At 35.3% G+C, this 21,400-nt stretch overlaps 1 protein-coding gene across 3 annotated transcripts in view; it reads right to left on the bottom strand.

The window, feature by feature from the left end:
* Positions 1-21,400, bottom strand: part of Awh (LIM/homeobox protein arrowhead) — a 63,312-nt gene that overhangs the window by 4,321 nt on the left and 37,591 nt on the right. For 2 of the 3 annotated variants that reach the window (XM_081764918.1, XM_081764916.1), the window contains exons 3-4: positions 9,486-9,725; positions 3,153-3,254 (exon numbers count right to left, since the gene is read on the bottom strand). In XM_081764918.1, the coding sequence (XP_081621044.1) occupies positions 3,153-3,254; positions 9,486-9,725 (342 nt within the window). The remainder of the gene's footprint in view (positions 1-3,152; positions 3,255-9,485; positions 9,726-21,400) is intronic. The other variant, XM_081764917.1, reaches the window with a different exon arrangement.

The following is a 21,400-nucleotide window of genomic DNA, read 5'->3' as shown; positions in this document are numbered from 1 at the left end:
GCTGTTAACGAATGGAGAATTCTCCACGCCATTTGAAATTTTGTCTTTTGCACGTAATATACGCATTGTCTGTCATTTTCACACATTCATCGTAGACTCATGTATTCTAAGTACAGTAGTGTTTGTTTATTCAAATATGACGAAAAGTAACCGAGATTTTACAACTCTGATTGTTTTATATTTTTTGAAAGGCTGATCATCTGGGGTTTAGGAAAATTTCACCCTCTTAGTGAAAGGTTAATGGCACCGTGTAAGGTAGTAAATAATTACTTTATTCTTACGAAACACTAGCCTTCTTTAGTTAACTTCTGTATAATAATAAGGGTACGATCATTAAAGTACACCTTCATTTTATATGGATCTATGACAAAGACACCATATATGGTCTTTTTTTTACTTAGAACTTATAAAATAAAATTTAATAACTTGCCAGCCATCTCAATCTGAAAAGCTATATACTCATAAAATAATTTTTACGAGGCAAAATACTTCGTTGTCTTTGTCAATTACTGTAGATACCTTATTTCAACTTTCATTAATAAAATATTGTTTAGCCTCGAAAGGCTTATTAACAGAGTGGTAAAAGATACATACCACTGTAAAGAAAGACGTCCGGTCATGTTGATATTATCAGCCCTTTTCAGTTTTACTGTATTTGTAAAATTAATATTAAGAATGGCAACTCAAAGTAAATGTTAATAAAACAAAAACTGTAGCATTTTAAAACAGCATAAGCTGAGTAAAAATGAAGTTTTGACATGGCGGTAAAGGAACTGAGTCGGTAAACGCATTTAAAAACTTGAGGAGTCACAACCTATAACGGTAAATGGGCATAACAAGTGATTGCAGCAGCTAAAAGAGGGTTGTTCATAGTAAGGAAGCCATACTATTACAGAGGGGAGACATTGTCTATTAATATGCAGATAGAGCCATTTCATGTGAAATCAACCAAATTTTCAGGGGGAAAATCCTCATCGTCTCAGAATATGATGAAACTTGGTGTACATATAGACCCTTATAGGCCCCTATAAGCGATGATCATGCACCAAATTTTAGCTTTTTATCCCCTGTAGTTTCAGAGTACAGGGTGGCAAAAAATGGACAAATTTGATGTTTTTTGTAGAACCTTGTTAGCTTCCATTGGTCATATCTCCCGTAAATTTGAGCTAGAGAAAAAAAAATAATATACCATTTTCAAGAGGAAAGAATAGGCTACAATATATGTCGGGAATATTTATTGGAAAATCAAATATTTTCCGGGAAATCCCGGGAAAATTTTGAATCAGTGATATCTCAGAAAGTGCCCATTTGATTTTCTTGAAATTGGGTACCAAGGTAGCCCCATATGTTCGGTATAAGTGTGCCAAATGTCAACTTAGGCCAAGAATGGACCTGGAGTCTACAATGATCTTCGTGTGACCATGTCGGGAGAGACACCTGGGATAAGTGAATGAGGTTACTGTTAGAAATGGGGGCTGACCGTTGACACGTGAGCGTAAGACATTTACTTCATTCACTTATGTTGTGGATCCAGGTATATGGCAACGTTGCATTTTCATTTAACATTGGGCACATAAAGAGTGTAAACTTTGGGTCATACTTAGAGAGCTATTTTTCCAAGAATTCTGAAAACACTGTCCACCCCTCTAAACCTTCCGCTAACTAGTGTCCGCGACACGTGGTAGAGATTTATGATCCCTTCTGGCTAAAAACCAATGTTGCCTCGATTCCTTTTCCTTTTTCCTAGTTGATTTTTTTTTTTTTTTTTAAATTTTTGTTGTTAACTGAAAATAGGAAGGAAAGCTTTCTCCTTATTTTGCCGGACTTTAACTACACAAGTGGATCGGAGGTACGGCAACACTGAGAGCAGTGACAGCTTACACGCTCGCAAGGACTAACCGAGGGTTGTGGGGGTGAAAAGAAGCAGTGGTTGGGGGAAGAGCCCTTTAAGGTTGTCCCGATGTATACAGCTCAAACGGCTCGTCCGATTTAAAAAAATCCTTCACTTTAGATTGAAAACATCACATTTAGAGACGGTTTTCCCTCTTATATTTTGTTGTAACTACTATGTTAGGGAACTTTTGAGACACTCTGTATATTATCAATGACCATGAATTTCATCATGATATATATATTATCAATCAGGAAAACAGAACAACTGGGAGTTACACATTACCGGACCTCTTTCTCTCTAGTATTAATTTTTTTTTTCTACCTACGTTTTGTTGACGTGTTGCTCGAAGTTTGAAAATTGTATCTAGTACCGTGTGGGTGGTTTTCTAAATAATCATGTAATTATTTTGAGAATTGTTCATGTGAACGCTGGGATTACTTTGTGCTGCTTATTTATTTATCGATTTTTATTTCAAATGTGTAACAAGGTATGAATATGAACGTATCATTAACAACAAAATTCATTGGTTTACAGGCTCTCTGTCTATTCTAGTGAAAAAAAAAAAAAAAAAAAAAAAACAGTAGAATTTCATTACATTATATAAATTATACCGAATTACCAGTGGAATCACATGAGGGATGAGAGTTTCAAAGTTCGTGAGATAGAAAGCAAAAATAATTGTTTAAAAAATACATTATTGTTTGCAATAATCCAAACTAATGAAATAAGTCACAAAAAATTCTCTATGGTAACATACTAATGTGACATTTGTGCTTTTCGGTGTAAAATTATTGGAAACTATATAGTGATTTGATTTGTCATAAGAGGAAGTAAGTAAACATTATTTCGTTTTATTATTATAATTCTTAAATTTTTTGTTAACAGTTTTATTATATATATATATATATATATATATATATATATATATATATATATATATCCAGCACTACATCTACATTAGGTCAAAAGTTTACTAATTTAGCATGAAACGGAATAGTATTAATGATACCTTTTCCTAAATTTGCTGTGGAAGTAAATATGATTACTGTAAACTCTTCGAAAAAATGTGTTCTATAAAGGGCATTTAAATTATAATATTAGCAAATAGCTTTTCATTACTTTCACTAATGTACCGATGTTGTTAAATGCTACCATTGAATTTTACGTGAATTCTTACCAGATAAAGAAAACTTAAATGTTATTTCATTAGAAGTAATAGTAGAAATTAACTGTCCTTATTACTCTGAATATTACCTACCTTGACTATGTTGTGTTTGAAATGAATATGTGAGATGCAGATTAATGGGCCTGCCATAACTAGCATCGTGGTCTCGTGTTAATGGCGCTGATGTGTGATGCACTGAAATAAAAAAAAAAACTGAACATTATTTCATGTGATTAATAATTAATTTTAAACTGCACAAGAAAAGTTGTACATTTTCCATCTATTCCAAAAGTAAGATTATGAAATTTTATTCTTCTTTCATTTGATTTTTAAAGAGTTTACCAAACCTCCTTTATTTATCAGGTTGTCTAAAAAGTATTGAGCCTTTGGAGGTCAAACTTGAGAATACATTTATTGCGGTTTGAAAATAACGTTATGAAGTTACATATAGACCATTTTGTGCGATGATCTGTCATTTTTCCGGCGACACCATAATCCATTCGCCATAGAACGTCTGTAGTTTGTGGTCAAAAAATTGTGACAGGTGATTTTTACAGGCCTCTTTTGAAACTAACTTAACACCATTCAAGGAGTTCTGCAGAGACCGAAACAAATGATAGGCCTATACGGTAGATGCATTGTAACCTGTCAGGCTTATTCTCTCAACTTTTAACGGGTCATTAAGGATGTATGCTGTCAGCGTGGTATATACTACATCCTTCCGGTCCTTTCTTTTGAATTGCTAGGTTCACTTGCAATGATTGTCGATAATACAAGTCCGACAAATACAAGTTTATCGTTCTGCCCAACGGCAGCAGCTCGTGATGTACGATGCCCTTCCAATCCTACGAAACGCACAGCATAACCTTCCTAGGCGTCAGTATGGGTTTTGTCACAAACTATAGAGCTTCTCGTTTCGACCACGATCTTTTTCGCACATTGTTTCTGTAGGTTACCCGGTTTTCATCACTCGTGAGCAACAGCTGCAGAAATGTCTGAATTCGTTACGTTTCAGTAAACGTAACAGAAATTCGATAAAGTAAAATCTTTTTGCGTCAGACTATGTGGCACCTAAACTCCGAGCTTCTTCTTGTACTCAGCTTTTTCCAAATGGTTCAACATTGTTTGATGATGCATATTTGGTTCATTGGCGATGTCATAACTGGTTACATGCCGGTGTTGCTTGACTTTCGCCAGAATATTACCCACTTTTTCTGTAATTGGTCGCCCACTGCGAGAAGCATCTTGAACATTGAAATTTCCAGGCTTTTGCTAGCATATCTTGCACATAAACTGTACAAATTTCTTCACAGGCCTGCAATACATTTGCGTCTTTATCGGAAAGAATTGTAAAATGTAGCGCAGTTTTGCAGAAAGTTGACTCATTTTCATGGCGCAATACCTTACGATTGAGTGTAAAGATTCCAACGCGTTTTTTGCACATTCACCAGCATCAACTGTCGGCTGTCGAATGACAGTACGCCTGACCTGTTGAGACTCATATACCCTAAGATTTGGAACACTAACGCCATCTCGTGCGCAGATTTACTACATTTTAGACTATGTGATATTTACCCTGTCTGTGTGTGTGTGTGTGTGTGTCCGTCTGGGAGACAAATCTCAAGAACTGCTTGATGGATCACCAATTTTGGCGAGGATGTGGAGGGGGTCAAAAGTTTTAGATAGCAAGTTCCTTGATGGAGGAGATTCATCTATTTCCTGTTTTAACGTGGCTCGTTACGGAGAAAAGCTGGTAAAACATAGCGAGAAGCCGCTTCCTGTAATGGATTAAGCGTCCCAAGAACACACCTATTTTCATCTTCATCCCTAACTCTCTACACAAACTGAAAGTGATAAAAGTCCATTAGAAGTTCCAGTTTCAATATTGATCTACATAGAGCAAAAACTATAAGAGAGAGAGAGAAGCGGTTTCTTGGAATCGGTTTAGCTTCTAAGAATAGGTTGCTATTCTCTCTTAACTCTCTAATCCAAAGCGGAAATATGATAAATCAACCACTTCCCGTTTTAACGTTCATTGCTATAGTGTTAAAACGGTAATAGTAGCGAGAAACTGTTTTCTACAATTAATTAAGCTTCGCAAGAATATTTTATCTTCAGTCTTAATATCTCTACTACTATAATTTCCTGTTCCAATATTAACTGAGATAATAACACGCTATACAAACAAAATTCATTTACGTGTAGCACTTGTGACATTGCTACAATACGTTTAAAAAAAAATAATAAATAAAAGTAAATCAGAAAGACAGTGTATATTGTGCGCGATGAAACCGAACTCACCCGACGTTCACCGAACTTGGAATCGAAGTAGAACTTGACTTGTATAGTAAGTGTTATATATACATATATATATATTTCTGCACAGGTCTTTGGGTCCAACTTCTTGGTGATCAAAGTCGAAAACAAACATAGCTGCTCTTTAGAAGAGTAATTACGGGAAAAATACATCGAACAAAACTTTTAAACCTTAATTTTAGGTGGAACTTATTAAACGTTAGGGAAGTACAGTTTTTATTTACAAGAAAGATTTGTTAACATCAATAAAGAACTCATTTTCCCTTCCTCCCCATCCTTGCTGTTGGAAAACTCATTACTAATTAGTTATGTCCCAGAATTTTGATTACATCGTTTGTATTGCGTATGATTTAACTCACAAAAGCAAGCATATTAAGTTTCTGTTGAAAAATCTTTCAAACACTTTTTTTTTTTTTTTTTTTTTTTACCCCAAATGAGTTTTCTAGAGACTCTGTATGTCTATGGGATCTAAAACGATATTAAAGACACAAGCTGTTAATGTTTAAAATTTACAGAACCTCTTAAACAAGTTATAATGAGTACTTTCTGCTATTTTCTTTCACTTCAAAATTGATGTATGCAGCAAACAATGAACACTGTTCAAAGATAAAATCTTGACTAGAATATTCCACATTTATGCCTACTAGGCTAAACAATAAGGCAAGCGTTGAACTACTGAAATAACCTTTTGAGTTTTAGGAAAATCAGTAACGGTAAGTTTTCCTGAATCACCACCTTAACGCCAACATCCAAACACAGTACTATTATACGAGGTATGTAAATAAAGTATTGAGACTGGAGTTGGAACTCACGAGATGGCAAAGTTGCATTTTCCCTCTCTCCCTACCGCAAGCCAGGGGCGGATCCAGGACGGACTTCTGGGGGGGCGGTCGGCGGTAATACTGCTACTTTTAAGAGCTCCAAACTTGTTATGGATGGGTTTATTTATATATAAAATAAGAAAGTTTCCTCTTGTGGGGGGGGGGGCGATCGCCCCCCTCTGGATCCGCCCCTGCCGCAAGCACGTGTCAACATCTCATGTAGCCTCAATGTGACTGGCGAGTCCGTTATGTTAACAGAGGAACTGGAAGAGCTTGTATTGTGAAGTAAGTTGTTCTGTCGTGCCACAAAAATGAAGGAAGAATGTTACAAGTAACATCCATCCTATTTCATCAAGACGTATTTCAAACTTGGGTACAACGGCCCGAAACTATACAAAAAACAAACTGGTCTATGTAAGTGTTCCTTTGTCTCGATCGCAGTTGCTTAAATGGTTCATGTCATTATCTGAAGAACAGGATTCAGTGGAAGGTGAATTCCGATATGGAAGGCCAGCAACTTCCAGAAATTATGCATGTATGGAACGAATTCGAGACCTTGTGTGAACTGTTCGTCGGTTAACTGTCGAGTAATAGCAGACAAACTGAATTTAACCATGCGACCGTCCATCAGTTTTGACTAATGAACTGGTGATGAAATAGTTGTGCGAAACTGGTACCGAAAAATCTCACTCCCGAACACAACAAGGAAGACGTAAGCAGTGATCTTTTAGGACGGATTGAAACTATTCAGATGTTTTGAAGAACATCACCACAAGTGACAAGACTTGGATTTTTGAGTACATCCCAAAACCAAAAAATGATGCACAGAGTGGTACACACCCAGCCCACCAAGGCTGAAAAAGGCGCAAATAGCAAGTTAAGAATTTTACTATGAAATTTTGAACTGCTCCAGTAACAGCTCGCTTGCCTGCGGCAAGATATCTCAAACACCAGAATGCTGTATCACAACAATGGTCCTTATCAAACAGCGCTTTCGGTTCTAGAGTTTTTCGTACGGAAAACATTCCTGGCGTTCTTTGGCCTCCGTATTCGCCTGATTTGTGTCCGATATGACTTATTTCTTTATTTAATTGAGAATACAAACCTCAAAGGCCATCACTACGGGGGGACGGAAAACATAAACGTGGCTGTAACCCACCAGATAAGGACCATCGCACTTTTTCAGTTCCACAATTGTTATAAAGACTGAAAACAGTGTCCCTATTGCTGTGTGGCTTAATTTGAACTACGTTGAAGGTGCAGATTGTAAATGTAAATTTATTAATAAAGGTGAGTTTCGATGTGTCATTACTTTATTCAGGGTGCGAATTACTGGGGGGGGATGAGGGGGATTTTCCCCCTCAATCACAGTTTGTTCCCCCCCAAAGAAGTTAGCTGAAGTATCCCCACCGGGGATGCTCGCTTTCCCCCTCAAACTATGCTTAGTATAACTCCAAATTTCACTGATTTTTGTTATTTCTTGTAAATTTAATCTTCTAGCTGTATTTCGAAATGATCGATGTAAACTGTTCAGTTTTGGTCATTTCTACTTACCACCTAATTACCCACTATTTTCAACGTTGTTTAGTAGAACTATATTATTATGACTACGGTTGTTACTTGCAACTGTACCTTCGTACCCTTCAGTTCGTCATCGTTTGTGAATTTGAATGTACTAATTGCGTATAACAAAGCCACATATAGATTTATAAATGTTCTTAGCGGTTGGCCAAGAAGAAGTAAACAAATAGCTTCTTCTACCATACTTGGCGAAGTTCGGATATGTCATATTCATCCTCTATATTTGTATCGATTATCATCTTATTTTAATTTTTGTTATAACATGTTATTTCATTTTCCAGTGTACTCTGTTAGCACATGGTCTTCATTCCCTAGTAGGTTGTGTGTATGCAACTCAAAAGTTGCATTTAATTTGTGATAATTAGCATAGTAATCACTGCTTTTACAGTTTACGGAAATGAACTTTTGAAACTGTACTCAAAATCTGAGATATAGGTATAGCGGGAAGTAGAAGCACAAGCTCGAAATTTGAATTGAGAGATTTTAAATATTTGGCCTTCGATTTGACCTTGATGTGAGAAATCGGGACCAGCAACAATCCATTTCTTATTTGATAGGCTAATATCTAGATTTTCTTAAAAAAAAAAAAAAAAAAAAAATGTCTGGTTTAACTGATAATTTTAGTGGTTTTCACAAGACTGAAGTAGGTTTCTTTTCGCAACCTGTATGTATTAATGCAAAGTGGAAGCTTTCAATATGAGTGGAAAAATTAACATATGCTTGTGATCATGGCTATCGCTCGAGCCGAATTATTAACTAAATAAACCTTAGAGAGCTACGGGGACAAGAGTGAGTACAACATTAAAACACGTTCAGAAAGGTTTAGTGGGGTGTATGTCACACAATATATATGTGCATAGTTATTGTCGGTAGATTTATTAAATTAATAAATCTCTTATTTATTACACATGCCACACACACACACACACACACACACACACACACATATATATATATATATATATATATATATATATATATATATATATATATATGGGGGTAAGGCATTTATTGTCTCATTTTGAAATTTGAACCTTCAGACTATGTCCTTTGGCCTAATTTTATCCCCCCCAATATAGGTTATCTAATTCGCACACTGACTTTATTTACATACCTTGTATGTAATTCTTATACTATATGTAACCACAAGATATTCCTAAACGGCCATCACTCGAGTAGTGAAAGCAAAACAACCAGAGATGTTATTTTAAAGTATTTTCCATTTGAATATGATTTTGGCTTTCAACAATGAAAGAATTTATGTGCATTTAACAAGCAGAAGACTCGATTTGTAGTCCTCTCGTCAGATAGGTTGACTTGCTGTAGTTGAAATGAGAAAGTTGTCTGTTTTCTCTAATTCTCTGTTCTCTGCTAAATCTATGAGCAGAGAACTCACTTCGGAGAGTAAATTGAAGGAGGAGACCATGTAATTATTGTTTTTTCGCGTCTGCACACCGATACTCGGACCACCTCTCTAATTGGTTAAAAAAAAATAAAAAAAAAAATAAAAAAAAAACTCGATACGCCACGACGTTTAGCACTTAGAAGAATCTTTGGAAGGTATTATGAGGATATATAAGTAATTAACAACAAGACATCTTACCTACTCACTGATTAATTTTTCTTAGTAAACTTGCATAGCACATTAAGAACATTAGTTTGTTATGTTCATTTCTTGTTTCTTTACTACCTATTATTTTCCACTTACTTTGTGTTTTAAGTTTCCCCGTGTGTAAGTGTTTCTTCTGCCTCGCCCTAGAGTTTTGGAACCAGACCTGCGTCACTCGTTTACTAAGTCCTGTGATCTGTGCTATCCTCTCCAAATCCTGGCCGTCTGGATTGGAGTCGAGTTGGAAATTTGCTTGAAGTACTTGCAACTGTTCTTCCGTGAACGTGGTTCGTACTCGTTTCGCTTTGTTTTTCTGGTAGCTTTCTGATTCCCCTCCTTCTAGAAGAAATACAAAGCAAAAAAATTACTGTAACTTCATTTTTTGTCTATTAGAATTATAGAAGTCATACTGAAGTCGTGGTAAACATCTATTTTATTTTTTAAGGTTGGAAAAATCACCAAAACAACATGCTTAGTTATCAAAAGTATATTTATTAATTTTCAACACAATTCTGGTTAGTTTCGATGAACTTATACCGAACTTTTTTTGTGTTTGAAAATGCCTTTTCTGTGAAACACTTTTGGAGTCATTGTTGTTGTTGTACAATATTATTTATCTTGTATAAACATTTCACAAATCCAAACAAGTGGTAATCTGGGGCTTCTTTGTGGTTAAGCGGTTAGCGCACGCGCTTTTGGCGTAGAAGACCCGGGTTCGATTCCCAGTTGGAGCTCATGTGGTTCGGATTTCACGTTAATCAGTACTCGATAGGTCCACGTTTCATATAGCCACACTGCTGAACGGGACGTTAAACCCAAAATCAACTCAAGTGGTAATCTGTGGCTGCCAAATGGGCTCAGGGAGGAACATGTTAGAATTTAGATGTGAAATGTGCTGAGTGTGGGGAGAGCTTATAAAATGAAACTCCCTGAGTTTTTCTCATTATTTTCACGATAGAATTTCTTAAACTTTTAATTAACCTGCTGCATGTGCCAATAAGCGTAATATATATATACCAGACGAGGAAACAACCGAATTTTTTATATACCAGATCCTCTGTAAGTGTGAATTCAAGAACACACAAAGAGTAAAAAAAATGAATGACTGGACCGAAACTCGAACCCAGGGTATCGTAGTGATTAATGCATTGGCACGGTATGCCGAAGATTCCAGATTCAAGCTTGGTCCAGTCATTCACGTTTTCACTCTGTATGTGTGTGTGTGTGTGTGTGTGTGTGTGTTATGTAAGATTTTTAATTATACATTGTTTTCGTTCTGTAATTTAGGCATCGCTGGAATTCTACAGTTGACATATATGGTAGATACATTGTTATCACTATTCCTGAACTAACATCGCGTGGCCACAGAGATTGCGAAAGTTGACACTGTGTGTAACTTCTCCATTTTGGGGAGACGGGGTGAAGTCTCGTCTTTGCGAACAAATCGGCAACAATTCCCCAGCTGAAGATGGCGTCCTTTTAGGGAATTGAGCCACAAATACTACAATTATCGTAAAATGTAATGGAAAATTTCGTCAAAGGACAAAGGAGTGTGCCGAACGGATCATACTAAATCCCATCCAGTTGGCAGGGGCACGAACCTTTACGTAAGATCAACAGTCAAGTATAGACCGCTCCTCACTACACTATCTCGCCTCAAGAGAACTCGATTAATACAGAGTGAAGCCACCAGCTCGGCGGGGAGATATTTGTTATATTGTATACTTTATTTAGGCTAATTGCTGTGTTTGTACTTTATACTAAAGTTTAGTTTTGTACTTTTCGAATAAATTATACTCTTCATTAAAAAAAAAAAAAAAAAAGCTTACGACATCATTGGGACACATTTTAAAACATACATTTTATACATCCTAATTCTTTATAAAACTACATGAAGTGACATAAGATAACGGGTACTTCCGGTTGACGTGGAAAGTTGAAATTTGGCATGATTGTAACTTTCCGGAACTAACCTACAAGAAATTTGCCAAAAGTGAATATTTTTAATTTTTAGGGGGTCTAAAGGGGCAATGAAGAAAAGAAATTAACTATAAAACTGTTAGTTTAATTTTAAAACTTAATCTTTGATGTATCATTACTTCTTTTTTTACGAGTAGATCACAGTGGAAGGGGGCGCGGTGGCTCAGTGGTAGAGCGTTCACTTCCGGTGCTTGGAGTCCCTGGTTCGATCCCAGCTCGCGCCGTGTGGACTTTGTGGTGGACAAACACCGTGCTCGTGGGCTTTCTCGGGGTTCTTCCGTTTCCTCCCACTTTCTTCATTCCATCATTTCATTCATCTCTCATCATCACCGTCTCCTTTAGCCTAACCGGCATAACTGTGGGACGTAAAAGTTAAAGATTTCATTTTTTCGATCACAGTGGATTAGTGGTATAGCGAATAATCGCATATTTGATCCCTTTCTGACACAAAGAATCGCATATTTGATCCCATGCCACGGGAAACTGTGGTTGACAACATATTGTCGGCAGATTTCTTTGAGATTTTCCCGGTATCCAACTTTTATTTCATCGATTGTTTAATCCTCGGATTTTGTTTTGCTCCATCTCTGTTTTTCGTAATAAATTAGGTTTTTCAGAATAAAAACATCATTACAACACATCACACTTACGTGACTGAATTGTATGACTCGTAACACCATTGAAAAACAACCTTATACGTTACGGCGCCTTTCTCGCTAATCTAAGTGCTATCGCGAACGCATCTGATTCACGTGGTCCCTGATGGGACAGTGATTTGAATGCATTACGATGCTTCGGAATACACCTTAAACTGCAAATCCATATCTCATGTAGCCTCGATGCTGGAAACAGATACTAAACTTATATTTAAAAAAAAAAAAAAATGGATGAAAATTACCCCAACTTTTACGTTCCAATGGCTTATCATTTACTTACATTTATCCCCTATGGTCTGAAGAGTATAACAATAGGACAATAAACATTTGATTCTCCAATTTGAAAAGTGACTGGCTTCACAGAAGCTGGAAAAACTCGCGTAGTTTTGCGTATTGATTATGTAAGGAGTGTGTGTCACAGTTAGGACAAATCAAACAATACATACAATATGATAGTACTTAAGAGCGTATATTTTGATATACAGTGCGTAAATAAATAAATAAATAAATAAATAGCCTGTTCCAGCAGAATAAAAACTATCAAATGCATCAGTTTGTCAAACAGTGCGTAAATAAATAAATAAATAGCCTGTTCCAGCAGAATAAAAACTATCAAATGCATCAGTTTGGCAACCAATGACATACTTTTTAATGCCATAAAAATTTCAATTTTTTCGAAAACTACACATGAGAATTTGCTCCCAAGCCTGTCATTTTCTTCTGCTCAACGCCATCTATCGATTGATGATTGTCTTATCCTTAGACAGCATTATAGACGAAAAATTAAGTTTAAGAGTTCGTCATACTTTTAAGCTTATATCTCATTAACCATACTGCTTACTGTTGTCTTGCTAGCGTCATAATGAAAATCTTCATTAATGTATACTTCAGTATTTATCTTTCATCTTTATAGGTGGCGTGGTCATAGGTGCCGACTACGTGGGTGTTCCGGGGTTCAAGCACTCATTGCAGGTATTTAATGGGTGTTGAGCACCCACTGAATTCTTGAGTTCGAATTAACTTCGAAATTACACTTTGATGCGGTGAATAATTAAAAGGGGTTAACCGGGGGCTAATGGCGGCCCCGAAATACAAAATTTACGGAGAAATGAACAGAATCGGACTAAATGTGATAATGAGTGTGACATATGTTAGAAAGATCATCACTGTAAGGTGATTAATAAGAGAGAAAAGTTAAATTGTGGACTGTTATGTGTTTGCGGATTGATGCAATATGAAGTGAGGTGGCAGTAGAGCATAATCTGATAGTGTTTCAAACCGACTGTGTTATTAACTAAATTAGGATATCTGTATGCTGCTGTGTTATCATGGAGGTCAAGCAGGCCCGCAACCAGCCACAAAGGTTTGGAGGGGCCACAAATATGTTAGAGGGGGACAAGTCATTAAAAATTCTCTTACAAATAGCTAAATTGTGTTTTTTGGATTAATAATAGCATTTTGTGTTAAGGTCTGGAGGAGCCACGAAAAGTTTAGGGGGCAGCCCTCTATGGTTGCGGGGCTAGGGTCAAGGTGGAACAAAACGAGCCCTGTGGGGCTTCTAACCCGTTCCTACTCCTACTCCTACTTTTCCTACTACTACTATTACTTATACTATGGTAAAACTGCACTCATTTTTTTATTATTATGAATGAAGTTCTGTGTGATTTAATCGTCCGCATTGTTTTAGTCATTAATGAGTGGTGTGTACTTTGCAACAGTTAATAGTTCCAAGGTAAAGGTAGTAATTTTGCGCAGTAATACTATGCTGATGTATACGGATGTACGGAAGAGCAAAAGAATGAAAATAAGAAATATTTGTGATTAATAGTGAATAGTGAAGGCCAGAAATGAAGCACGGATAATTGTCGGTAAGATATATGAAACTAAGAACAGAGAAGTTGCAATACAACGTTGGAAACAGATTTATGTGTGGTTTATCCGGGGCCGCCATCTGCCTCAGTTTAACCATAAAAAGAAACTATAGTGCATGTAATCCCAGGTTAAATTTTAGATAGGGATGCATATGTGTTGAATAATGATTTATCAATACATATTTTAGACTTCAGGTTTACGACATATCAAGGATCGAGCGATATAGCATTACAACGAAAATAATTCCGTAATCCGTGAGTGTAATTTGTATAATTATTTCTTTAAAGAACGTGATGTTTGATGTTGTTAATTTATATTTTTTTTAAATTTAAATGCTTTACGTAAATTACAAGACACTTGAATCATTTTCTATTTTCACTCAAATTTTCCACAAATGTTCTGAAGCTTCGACTGTAATTTTTATTTTTAATAATTTTCTGTCTCCTTAATTTGGTCAATATTACTACACATGTTTTAAATTCACAAACAAAATCTTAATATTTAGGCATTTTGTTCAATATGAAGTTTTGGAAATCGTTTTAAAACAAATTAAAAATAAAATTTAAAAAAAATGCCTTTGCAATTTTAAAAAAATAATTTCGTGGTTCGTTTTATTTCAGCAACTTTTGATAGTCTTTCTCACCTCTGAGGAAGAGTCTGGGGAATAGTGATGTGAGGCGGAAAATTTTCCATTTGGGAAAATTTTCCAGAAAATTTTCCGCTATATTTTTCCGGAAAATTTTCCGTTCTAAAAAAAATATCAGTAATCAAGTAACAATTCCTCAGCAATCATGAAATTGATTGAATTCATGTATAGAAATGTTAAAAAGTGAAAGATCGTTTAAAGCATCTGAAAATTTTCATGGCTCAGACAATTTTCAGTACTATGTAGGAACAAGTTAAACAATTTTTCATGAATCGAAATATTTTGTGCCTTATATGGAAAAATTGAAGAATTTTTTAGGAGTCGGAAAGTTTTCATAGATCGGAAAATTTTCATCACGATGTAGAAACAAGTGGAAAACACTTTTCATAGGCCTGACAATTTTGGATATTATGTATAGTGATGTTAGGTGGAAAATTTTCCACTATATTTAACTGCACATAGAGCTACAAAATTGAATTTCAGTAGAGGAAAGTTAGTCAGCAACAAATTATAATTTTCCAATTAGCTTTCGGGAACCGGAAAATTTTGTATTTCAAGTTGGGAAATAAAATTTTACACAGTGTTTCTCTCTTTCTATAGAAGAAAATTTTTAACCTCACATCACGGTTAAACAACGATGTAGGAATAAGTGGAATATTCTTTTACGAGTCGGAAAATTTTAATCACTGTACAGGACAGACAATTTTTCGATTCATGGAAAATTGTTCCACTAGTTCCTACATAGTACTAAAAATTATCTAAGCCATGAAAATTTTCAGGTTCTTTAAACGATCTTTCACTTTTTAACATTTCTATATATGAATTCAATCAATTTTATGAATACTGACGAATTGTTACTTGATCATTGATATTTGTTAAGAACGGAAAAATTTCCGGAAAAATATAGAAAATTCTCCACCTCACATCACGGCTAAACAACGATGTAGGAATAAGTGAAGTATATTTTTACGAATCGGAAAATTTTCCGTTTCCAAATTTCCCGGAAAATTTTCATCACTGTATAGGACACAATTTTTCGATTCATGAGAAATTGTTCCACTTGTTCCTACATAATACTGAAAATTCTCTAAGCCATGAAAGTTTTCAGATTCTTTAAACGATCTTTCACTTTTTAACATTCCTATATATGAATTCAATCAATTTTATGAATACTGACGAATTGTTACTTGATCATTGATATTTGTTAAGAACGGATTAATTTCCGGAAAAATATAGAAGAAAATTTCCCAACTCACATCTCAACTAAACAACGATGTAGGAATAAGTGGAATATATTTTTATGAATTGGAAAATTGTCATCACTGTACAGGACAGACAACTTTTCGATTAATGAAAAATTGTTCCACTAGTTCCGACATCGTACTGAAAATTGTCTAAGCCATGAAAATTTTCAGATTCTTTAAACGATCTTTCACTTTTTAACATTTCTATATATGAATTCAATCAATTTTGTGAATACTGACGAATTGTTACTTAATCACTGATATTTGTTAAGAACGGAAAATTTTCCGGAAAAATATAGAAGAAAAATTTCCACCTCACATCTTAACTAGACAAAGATGTAGGAATAAGTGGAGTATGTTTTCATGAATCGGAAAATTTTCCGGAAAATTTTCATTGTACAGGACAGACAGTTTTTCGATTCATGAAAAAATGTTCCATAGTTCCTACATAGTACTAAAAATTGTCTGAACTATGAAAATTTTCAGATTCTTTCAATGATCTTTCACTTTTTAACGTTTCTATATATGAATTCAATCAATTATATGAATACTGACGACTTGTTACTTAATCACTGATATTTGTTAAGAACGGAAAATTTTCCGGAAAAATATAGAAGAAAAATTTCCACCTCACATCTTAACTAGACAAAGATGTAGGAATAAGTGGAGTATGTTTTTATCAATCGGAAAATTTTCATTGTACAGAACAAACAATTTTTCGATTCATGGAAAATTGTTCCACTAGTTCTTACATCGTACTGAAAATTGTCTGAACCATGAAAATTTTCAGATTCTTTCAACGATCTTTCACTTTTTAACGTTTCTATATATGAATTCAATCAATTATATGAATACTGACGAATTGTTACTTAATCACTGATATTTGTTAAGAACGGAAAATTTTCCGGAAAAATATAGAAGAAAAATTTCCACCTCACATCTTAACTAGACAACGATGTAGGAATAAGTGGAGTATGTTTTTATCAATCGGAAAATTTTCCGGAAAATTTTCATTGTACAGGACAAACAATTTTTCGATTCATGGAAAATTGTTCCACTAGTTCTTACATCGTACTGAATGAAAATTGTCTGAGCCATGAAAATTTTCAGATTCTTTCAACGATCTTTCACTTTTTAACGTTTCTATATATGAATTCAATCAATTTTATGAATACTGACGAATTGTTACTTAATCACTGATATTTGTTAAGAACGGAAAATTTTCCGGAAAAATATAGAAGAAAAATTTCCACCTCACATCTCGACTAAACAACGATGTAGGAATAAGTGGAGTATGTTTTTATGAATCGGAAAATTTTCCGGGAACCATTGGACTATTGGATCTACTATCGGCACTAATGCAGTGATGCCAACCTGAAACAGTATGAAATCCCATGTCGAGATGCAAAAAATCCCATTTTACGTGTGAATTTCCCACGTTATACTAATTAAAAGTATGCTGTAATATTAAAAATTAAATTTCTCTGTGTTAGTCACTTTTTACAATATCTAAATGAATAAGCCGTAAATTTCGATCTTCTCGAAAAATTCCATATATGTTGCTTACTATCCCTTTCCGAGAAAATAAGGTCAAAAACTCCCACGATATGGGATTTTTCCCACAGGTTGCGATCACTGCACTAATGTCCCATATTCTATTTCTTTATATATATATATATATATATATATATATATATATATATATATATATATATATATATATATATATATATATATATATACAGCATACATTTTTTTAGGTTTAGAAATTCATTTTCTCCAAAACAACGTGCAAGGATTTAGTCCACTCACCCATATTTTGTTAAGTTCAATGAGATCTATTAGTTGGTATATGTCATCTTTGGACACTTTTAACGTTAGGCTAATTTTATACATATAAATATGTGTACAAATGCAATACTGTGTATGACATACCATTACGTATTTAATTTCCGTCCCTCTATTGACTGAAAGAGCAGCTGCTGCTGAGCCTAACATTGACACACATCGTGTACTAAAACAACAGAAGTACGTAAACAAACAAGATGAGAGGGTGTAGAAAACGTGTGACGGAGAACTTTTTTTTATTAGTATTATTATTTCCTTTTCGCTTACCTTATGTCCCTTTCCCTTTGTGTTAACAAGTAGTAATTCATATTATGGAAACTGAATACAGGAAACAATTACATGCATTGCTGAGCGTCAAATAGGAACAGACAAGGGCTTGCAGTGGAGCACGAGTGCTTATACAGCGTGCACTACTGCATCATGGTGACATTTCAGATTGTCTTATTTCAGCTTTGTTATATCGGTCCCAAACGATGTTCTCGCGCCCACAAATGAGGTTTGCCTATTATATGTAATGCTTATTAAACTTATAATATTTACAGCAAATTAAGAATGTTTATAGTAGGATTTTAAAGGAAACTATTTAAACATACATTTTAGACGATGTCAACACGTTAAAATAATTAAAACAAATTAATTATTACTCTCATCTGCCTACTTGGATTGACATAGTTGCAAATTTTCACTTTTCTTATGTTTTAAGAGTCTTCATCCCGGCAAAATTAAAATACCGCTAATTTTACAGTAATTATGTGATATCTTCAAATAGATAAAAGATAATTGAAATATGGAACAAGAGCGCCCTAGACAATATTATTTTGCATGAGGTACCGTTACCACAAGTCACGTAGTAGCTTTCCGTTTTCAGCCGTTTAGAAACGCGAAAATAAATGCCGATTTTCAAAATGGCTGGAAATCGAAAGCAGATAAGTCAGTCGTGATAACGGTTTCTCATGTAAAATAATATTGTCTAGGGCGCTCTTGTTCCACATTTAGGGATGCGCTCGAGTCGAGACATGTCTCGAATCTCGACTCGACTCGACTCGAATTCGAGTCGAGATTCGAGTCGAGACGCACTTTGTAAAATTCGAGACGAGTCGAGACAAACGTATTTCTCGACTCGAATTTTCGAGTCGAGACACGAGTCGAGTCGAGACGGCTCTTAAAAATCTCGACTCGACTCGAATGTCTCGAAAATCTTTCTATAATTTTTAATATTATTTTGAAGAAAGTATTCACTCAGAAACAGCCTTGAAACCAATTCCAGCTTTTATTCCTTTAGAAAGGTACAGAACGCATAAAATTAATAGTTAATCTTTAAAGATCAAGATTTAATTTTCAGCTCAATTCAGTTAATTAGAACTAATAGTTAATGTCGTTGTATTTGGTTGTACTGCAAATATAATGATAATAATAATAATAATTGATTATCTAGTTTGTATAAAACTATTATCCGTAGTCTAAATCTAGTTTGTATAAAACTATTGCGATAGAGTGAACTTCATAAATTCTCTGAATGAGCAGTTGGTAGTCTATAGTAATTTAGCATAGTTATAATTATTGTGTTTTCGTTCCCATGAACGCAATAGGGTTACGTAACTTCTGGATTATTCACTTGCCCAACTATTCTGAGGCTTTAATATGATGCAGCATATCACGAGCTACGGATAATATATAATGTAACATTTGTTGTACATCACATATTATGATACGAGACTATTTTACATAGTATATCTTATCTAATATAAATAAAATAAAGAGTTTGTTTGTGTGTTTGTCTGTCTGTCTGTGCGACCTGGGGACCAGACGAGTGGACCGAGAGTTCCCAAAATTTGGTCACGGGTACCTTAGTCCAGGCCCCAGATCAAGACGAAGCGTTTTTTTTAAATTTCGAACCAGGGGGGTCTCGGGGGGGACGTTTACTGGGACCGACCTGGGGACCAGACAAGTTGACCGAGAGTTACCAAATTTTGGTCACGGATACCTTGGTCCAGGTCCCAGTCTAAGGCGAAGCGTTTTTGTCAAAATTGGAACCAGGGGGTCTCAGGGGGGCGTTTAGCGAGACATGTAGTAAAAGTAATCCAAATTGATCGACATTAGTGTCAAATCCATAGTTTTCACGGTCGCTGAGATCAATGGTGACACTTCCATCAGCGATGACTTGCAAATTCAGCTACTACTGTATGCGGGCCGGGTGTCAGCGGGTGAGGAATACCGAGACATGTATAAATAACCCATATTGATTGATACTAGTGTCAAATCCATAGTTTTCGCGATCACTGAAATGAATGGTGATACTTCCACAGGTGTTGACTTCCAAATACAGCCCCCATGCGAAGAATGGGTATATTAAGCTAGTATTACAATAAATGGACTGCTTGGATGCCAAGAACTAGTACAGATAAGTACCATCCACTTCTACGAATAGGTATTTTTTAAAAGGATTTTTGTAAACACTAAGTTATAAAACAATGAACTACATACAGTAGTTATGGTTTTGGTTCCCAACATAAAAGAAATATGGATTGTTCATGAGATATTGAACTTCAACTTTCACTCCTGGAAAATTTCAATTTTGGAGTTAGGCCACTTGGCATCAAAGCAGTTCACTGTAAGATAAATACATTCCGCACATTAGTAGCATAGTTGTTCAGGAGCCTTCGATTTCCATCCTCTCAAATGAAAGCTGAATGATTGCTTGATACATGCTGACTATATAGGAGAAATAGTGTATTAAGTTTTCGAGCTTTGGTGCGTATCCGTATTTACACTCTGATATAACTTTAAGTCCACACTCAAATCGAGCTAATTGTTTAATGCATTTCGAAAGCTTTTGTTTTTATGCAGCTCATTAAGGAAAATCTATTTCACAATCGTAACATTTATGTACTAAGAAACTATGAACGTAAAGTGGACTCGACCTAGCCCCGTGGCCGCTGTGACTCAGTGGCACAGCTCTCATCCTTGGTGTGTGAGGACTCTGATTCTGTGTGTGTGTGTGAAGAGACGGAAGCGGTATGTATTGTTTATACTACTTACAACGTTACCCCCAACATAAAATATAAATTCACCCTTTCTCCCTTCTCTTTTTCGAATACAATGAACCGACTCTTTTGCTGAAGAACGATGCTAAAAGAAAATTGAAACATCTGTGTCTAAACTTTCTTTGAAGCGCAGTCTTTTGTATTTGTAAGGTTTTGCGAGTGTTTTCGAGATAGCCAAATTTTTACCATGGACTCCTGCTGCGAACTGACCGTGAGTAAACACCCGATCTCGCTGTGCTCAATTTCTCTCGCACACGTGAAATGGGTTTGTTGTTTCCAAAACAAATAGGAAGTTACCTTGTGCTTTTGCATTTCTGCACGCACACAGGTACCATTGTTGTTTTAATGATCAGAAGAAATATCAAAACCATCCGATATATATGATACAAAACAGCTAACAGAGGGAGGCAAAGATAAAAGTAGGCCTACACCGTATACCAAGTTTTCCGCGTGGTACCATTATGGAGAATAAATATTTGATAAAGTCACGTAGATGCGCTTAAACCTATTCCATCTGTCCTTATAATTTTTCTGGTCTCATCAATTTCTCAGGAGAATATGTACAACATATGTCCAAATTCCATATATACTCTTTCTAAACTAATGAGTAAACTCATTAAGAACACCAACTGATATCAATAAACAGGAAAGAAAACAATACTTTATACTTCTATCATTTGGTACACATCTCTATGAAGCACAGCTTGTTTCTTTTTGAAATAGC

Source organism: Thermobia domestica, chromosome 7, assembly GCF_964235325.1.
Source record: "Thermobia domestica chromosome 7, izTheDome1.hap1.1, whole genome shotgun sequence".
Taxonomy (NCBI): domain Eukaryota; kingdom Metazoa; phylum Arthropoda; class Insecta; order Zygentoma; family Lepismatidae; genus Thermobia; species Thermobia domestica.
Note: the sequence above shows the minus strand (reverse complement) of the source record. Positions and strands in the feature narration are given on the sequence as shown.